This window comes from Stegastes partitus, unplaced genomic scaffold, assembly GCF_000690725.1.
Source record: "Stegastes partitus isolate 25-593 unplaced genomic scaffold, Stegastes_partitus-1.0.2 Scaffold222, whole genome shotgun sequence".
NCBI lineage: Eukaryota > Metazoa > Chordata > Actinopteri > Pomacentridae > Stegastes > Stegastes partitus.
The window spans coordinates 429,997-436,400 of record NW_007577953.1 but is presented as its reverse complement, the minus strand read 5'-3'; the positions used below and the strand labels follow the sequence as shown (position 1 = coordinate 436,400).

Genomic DNA, 6,404 nt, shown 5'->3' with positions numbered 1-6,404 from the left:
TTTAAATTCTGGCATCCAGGGACAAAGGCCCAGCTGCCTGCTAAGCTGCTGGCAGCAGTGGGCTTAGGGTCAGTAGGCCACTGATGCTAATGCTAGTTTCATCGTGTCAGGACTTACAGGGATCCAACCCTCAGTGCATCTTCGAGCCACGACTTCAGGAACAGTCAAACTTCATAGTTCTATTCTGCGTAGTTCACATTCTTTTCACATGTTTTCAGCAACTGTTGTCTCACATGTACAATGTGCTGAGAAGAAGCGCTCAGGCTTTCTTTCAGATGGGCTGTAAGAGCTGCTGATTTAGTTAAACGTCCTTCACTTCTGAGGGGTTCATGTGGAGGAGGCTGTGTTTCTGATCTGTGAGGCCTGGCGCTGACCAGAGAGGCTGTAATATTATGTAAGAAGTCAGGGTCATGTGTTGCTGATGTGCTTAGCCTGCAGCTACCAACAGGCCCACCAGATGTGGCTGAGGCAGACAGCAGCGGTACCCACTGAGCCACAGTGACACAGGCTAGGAACCGAAGCAGAGATTTCCCTTCAGAAACTGGTGAACCCGCGGTGGATGTTCTCAGCAGCACTGACCTTGCGAATGGGAACACTGTCTCCCTGAGAGCTGACCACCTCCACCTCGATGCGATCCATCAGACCCTCCAGCTGGTCCCGGACGTCCCGGGCTCTTCTCATGGAGCGGAACTGGATGAAGTTCTCGTAGCACCACTGAGTGGAGTAGCCGCTCTCCACCCACTGAGGGAGAAAAGCATCATGCTGCAGTTAGCACAGAGCGTTCAGAAAGCTGCTGGAGGACCTGTGGACAGGACACCTGTGCTCCTACCAGCACTGAGGAACCACAGACTGTATGAAAGATGGACGTAGCTGCCGTGACGTCACCCGTTGGTTTCTGCTCTGAGAACATGAAGCCAGGGTTTTGCTACTTCCTGGTTGACATCTTGGATTTTTGGAGCCAGTCACGCAACAATCGTGGGAGGGGGGCGGAGCCATAGGAGCAGCGATTGGTCAGACGGATTGAGAGGCGGGCCCTCTCTGCCCCGCCCACATTTACCGCCTTCTGCTCGCTTCGTCTGTATGGTCGCTGCCGACTGTCAATCAAGCCAGCCACGCCCCTTGGCCCGCAAAATGTTGGCGATGTTTTAAAAATTCAGTATTGATTTACTTTCAGATTGGCCACCTGATCTCTGGATCTGACCATGAAAACTAATAAGAACAAAATCCTGAGCTGTAGGAATGCAGTATTTGGTGATCTGTGATCACTTCTTTTCCAGTTCCAGTCTATGGGAGCCAGGGCTTTGTGGAGCCAGCAGCTAGCGGACGTAGTGATGCTGCAGGTTTCTGACACTTCTGGGTTGGCTTCATGTTTCAGGGCCGGTTGCTACGTCCATCTTTTATACAGACTATGTGAGGAACACATGGAAAACCCAAAGTGTTGGTCTCGGTCAGTTCATGAGCAACTGTCAGCACGCCAACACCTGTCTGATCTGTCGTGAACTAATAAGACAGCTTGAGGAATTATTGAAATAAACCCTGGATGAAAAGCGCCCCTCTGGACAACTATGACCAGGGTCCTTAAATGACCCAGTGCTTCAGTGAGGTGACGTCCTCTCATTTGTTTCAGTCCTAGACGAGGAAATAAACCTGAAAACATTCATGTTGTGAAGCTGGACTCTGGAGATTAGTTTTCCTCTGAAAAGATTACTTCAACCAATCATGTGATTGTCAGAACAGTTGGTAAATAGTCCAACAGTTGACAACAAAGCTGTGACTGTGAACGACAAAACAAATAAAGCCATGAACTGGACCCATTTACAACATCAGCTGCAGCTCGACATGACATCTGTTAACTCACACGGCTGAAGGGAAGCTGCTTAATTCAATTCAATTTTATTTTACTTAATGTGCTCTGAGCGACTGTTCAGACAAAAAACTGATCAATATATCAGTCCTGTTCCTTTTACATTATTCTTTAAAAAGCTTTTAAGTTACAAACTGCTTAAATAAATAAACACACATTGCTAAACACTATTCAGCTGTGCATACACCAGAGACTTGCACAGCAGGTCACAGAAAGCTGAAGCCCTGCTGGTTTACTGGGTCAACACTAGAAGGACAAACACAACAGCAGTGATGAGCGCCACAGATCCTGCCTGAGTCCAGGACGCTGATATGTCTTCATGCTACCTGTGTGTAGACGTTGAGGAGCACCAGGTGGTCTCCTCCCGGCACCACAAAGTTCATCCTGGCGTTGTCGGCGTGGACCACCTTGTCTTTGGGCCGGTAGAAGATGGAGTTGTTCACTGACAGCATGGCCGCTATGGTCAGCACTTCCTCTGAACACTTGTACCTGCAGACAAGCATTGAAGGACACGTGTTGGAGGAGCAGACACCACAGGCAGCAACAACAGCAGCTCTCCAACATAATCCGTGTTGAGTTCACAGTCGCTGTGTACCTTTAGTTTACTGTCCCATTTGAACCACGTGACTCACTGCTTGAAGAACTGACCCACAAATACAACAACCATTTGTTTAACCCTCTTAAAGTTACACAGTCTCCTGAGCACACACATTTCTGTTCCCTCATCTCTAGCTAGCATTCAGCAGCTCACACTTCTGCTGACTGGATCCTTGTGGTCATATTTAGTTCACTTTCTATCTGCAATGATGCTGCTGTAGGGCTCCAGGCACTGCCCCCTCAGAAACCTTCAGTCCAGCCATGGTTTCATGCTCAAAAAGCCATTCAACAATCTGATGGATATGATGAGCCACATCTTTGGCAGCAGGAGGAACAGACTACCTGTGAAGCGTCCCAACCCAACGGAGACGCTGAGGTCTGATTAACATTTACTGCATGGAGTCGGCTCTAAATAACTGAAACCGTGTCAAAGAATCTGTCAGCGTGGCTGCATTTTGTTCAACCAGACCGACATGAAGGGGAGCGAAGCGCTTTGCATATCACAGGTGTACAATCACCATGACTGTTATATTTCTCAGCGGTTCTTGTGCTGGGATCAGAGCTGATGCAGTTCTGTCTTCAGACATCACATGAACACGTGCAGCCGGTCTGCTCCTGAGCTCTTCTGTGTAAAGGAACCAGATCCAGATCGGTTTGGCAAATACCAGCTTTCTATGTTGATCTAGGATTTATTCAGGCTAAACTGAATAAACTGTGACCAGTTCAGTTAATCTGGAACAGAATCCTTATATTTTCACTGCATAGTGTGCAACAGTTAAGCAGCGGTCCTGTCAGTGCATCAGACAAGTTTAAAACGAGCACAAAAAGAAATGTGCAAATACAACGATAGAGTTAAAACAATATGTCACCACCGTATAGCTCACTGTTGTGGACAAAAGCTTGTCTCACTGATGCTGCACTTCATCTGGAAAACGTTTGTAAAAATTTAAACAGAAAGTGCATCTAAACCAGGGGTGTCCAGTCCTGGTCCTGGAGGGCCACAGTCCTGCATGTTCTAGATGTTTCCCTCTTCCAACACACATGACTCCAAGATCAGCTCATCATCAAGCGCTGCAGAAGCCTGATCACCATCCTGATCATGTGAATCAGCTGTGTGGGAAGAGGGAAACATGTAGAACATGCAGGACTGTGGCCCTCCAGGACCAGGACTGGACACCCCTGATCTAAAACATGCAGGACTGTGGCCCTCCAGGACCAGGACTGGACACCCCTGATCTAAACAGAAGATGCTTTTACAAACACAGTGCAGTTGGAATGCAGATATTTTTAGACTTTAAATTGTGAGTGCAGGTCGATGCCTCAGCTGGTTGAGGAGTGGCTGTGGTCTCAGTCGACCATATTTCTATCACAGTGAGCAACACTGTGCTGGGAACCGGAGGTCCGGTCGTGCTTCTCACAGGTGAACAACGCCTGCAGGTTGATTTAGTGGAACAAAGTTGCCTCAGTGAGAGGTTGGGTTGTAAATGGTTTACTTTATGGAGACCTCACACATTTCCAGTTATTGCTAAGGTTTAAACATATTGAACGGCCCAATAATCGATAGCTCCCCCCGTGGAGAAAGTTCAATAACCAAAAAGCAAAGAGTGTGATAGAGGTGAGAAGCTCAAAGTCTGCAGTTCATTTAATACTTGTGACGCTTCGTGCCACATCGGGCATGTCGTGCAGGCTTCACATGAACGTATAAAGAAGGCTCATCGGAGCATCTGACTGGAGACTCACTGCTCGGAGGCCAGGATCATTTTGCTCAGCATGGGATCCACCGGTAACTCAGCCATCCTGCGACCCAGCTGGACCCAACAAACAAGAACAAACAGTTAGAAACAAATGGAAGCACTTCATTCATTTAATACACAACACAGTTGGATGAAAAACATCCGCACATCCCAGATCGTCACTCATAAACAGGACTGGCAAAAAAAGCTCCACGATGAAAACAGTGAGTCATCCCTCCTGCAGCAGCGCGTTCAGTCAGGAAGTGAGCAGCCCTACACAGCATGACTCAGCATCTCATGCTTCAGGTATGTGCAGCATGTCATGAAGACAGAGTGCCGATGGGACAGATTAGGTCTGTCAAAGCAAAAGGTTGTGGATAAAGTCTGACAGGATAACTTAATGCTTGTTGAAATGAAGGCTTGTCCAGCGTTCAGAGGTGTACAGGACAGAACAATTGGATAACACCGTAAATAAGCACTAAGCAGATAAGCAGGAGACAGTTTGAATCTCCAATCTGTGTTTTATCTACAGGATTAAAAAGGAAAGAGTCCAGTCAACCCTGCTGATCTCACATCAGCCGTTCCATTTCATTCTGAACTCCCTACGCCTCCTTTCTGGGCCACTTTAGGGGCAGCAGAAACAAGTTGTCAATCCAATACTGACTCTCTTTTAGCTCTGCTTTTGGTCTCTGCCAGCTCCTGAGCTGCTAAATTCTCCACTATGAGCTCTTCTCTGACTGCGGCTTGGTTCTGCCCAGGTCATGGAAAGTGGCTTTTTATAAACAGCTCTTTTACTGGAAACATGCAAATACTGAGGTACTGAAATGGCAATATGAGAGCGGTGAAAGAAAACCAGACAGCTCAGAGCCAGAGCAGCAAACAAAGAGCTCCCACTGACCAGGTGATGCTTCTCGTCCAGCTCTCACTGTCATTTAATACGCTGCTATGAAACACAATAAAAAAATACTGGGTCTCACCTTTGTGAGCTCTCCCAGGTGGTTTAGTGCCCCCAGCGCGTAGAGCTGCTCCAGGGCCAGGACCAGAGTCTCATGAGGAGGAGGGTCCATGAAGTCAAAGTGAATGAGGTCATTAATACCTACAGAAACAGCATTAGCTCACTGGAACAAACACATACCATGAAATGACATAAGCTGAAGGATACGGGTGGTTCCCCCCTCACCTAGACTCTTTAACAGCAGGACTACATTTCCCAAGTTGGTCCTCTGAATCTCGGGCACAGTCGTCTCCTCCATCTCGTGTTTAAAGGCCCAGGCTGTGTAGAGCCGGAAACATTTCCCAGCAGCCACTCTGCCTGCACGGCCTGCTCTCTGGTTGGCCGAAGCCTGAGAAGAAACACAAACACAGGGTACGAGTGGGTTCACAGCTGCAACAACAAAACGACACGACACACGATGTAGAAGCAGCCTGCAGCTGGAACGGCTCCTACACGTCACAGCGAGGTCCTGTGTTAATAAAAAACAAAGGGGGAGGTGGGAGGAATAGTCGGAGATCAAAACTGATATCCCGATTCCAGCACAGTGAACCAATAGTTGGCTATTCGGGTCCAGCCCAAGTATGAAAATCCACATTTTCAGTACTCCTGGTCATATTTTTGCCATCTTGCATCCCAACATCAACACCAACTTAAAATGAACGTCAAACAACGATGGGTACCGTGCCTGTCAAAATACAAGTTTTTTCAAAATAAAAAACAAGTCCAACATGAGACGCACATTATATATTATTTAATTGTGACCAGCTGTCCGTGACCCACCCAGAACAGGTCCGCGACCCACATTTGGGTCACGACCCACCAGTTGAGAACCCCTGCTCTAGATGAAGCCACTGAGTCAGCTCTCCAGATTCAACACATCTTAAGCCCCCCTTTGCTAACAGAAGCAGCAGGAAGGCAGGAGAGCAGCATTAACAGAACAGGAATCACACTATTCAAGCCTGAGACTGCTCTGAACACGGAGCCTCTGGATCTGGGTCAAGTTCAAAGTTTAAAGACTTTATTGTCTTTTTCACAAACAAGAGAAGGAGACTTGGTTCCTGGATCAGTGACTGCAGTGCAACAGAAACACCACTAACATAGTTCACATGATAATAAACTAATAAATAGTCATAAAGTCAGATAAATACAGTCCAATCTCTGACAGTGCATCAAGTCTCTGGAGCTGACAGGTGAAGCTGTCCAGGGGGAGTGTGGG

General features: G+C 47.5%; 1 protein-coding gene across 1 annotated transcript in view; it reads right to left on the bottom strand.

The window, feature by feature from the left end:
• Positions 1-6,404, bottom strand: part of dhx16 (DEAH (Asp-Glu-Ala-His) box polypeptide 16) — a 24,247-nt gene that overhangs the window by 3,977 nt on the left and 13,866 nt on the right. The window contains exons 15-19 of the mRNA XM_008281095.1: positions 5,375-5,537; positions 5,172-5,290; positions 4,202-4,269; positions 2,191-2,353; positions 580-741 (exon numbers count right to left, since the gene is read on the bottom strand). Coding sequence (XP_008279317.1) covers positions 580-741; positions 2,191-2,353; positions 4,202-4,269; positions 5,172-5,290; positions 5,375-5,537 — 675 coding nt within the window. The remainder of the gene's footprint in view (positions 1-579; positions 742-2,190; positions 2,354-4,201; positions 4,270-5,171; positions 5,291-5,374; positions 5,538-6,404) is intronic.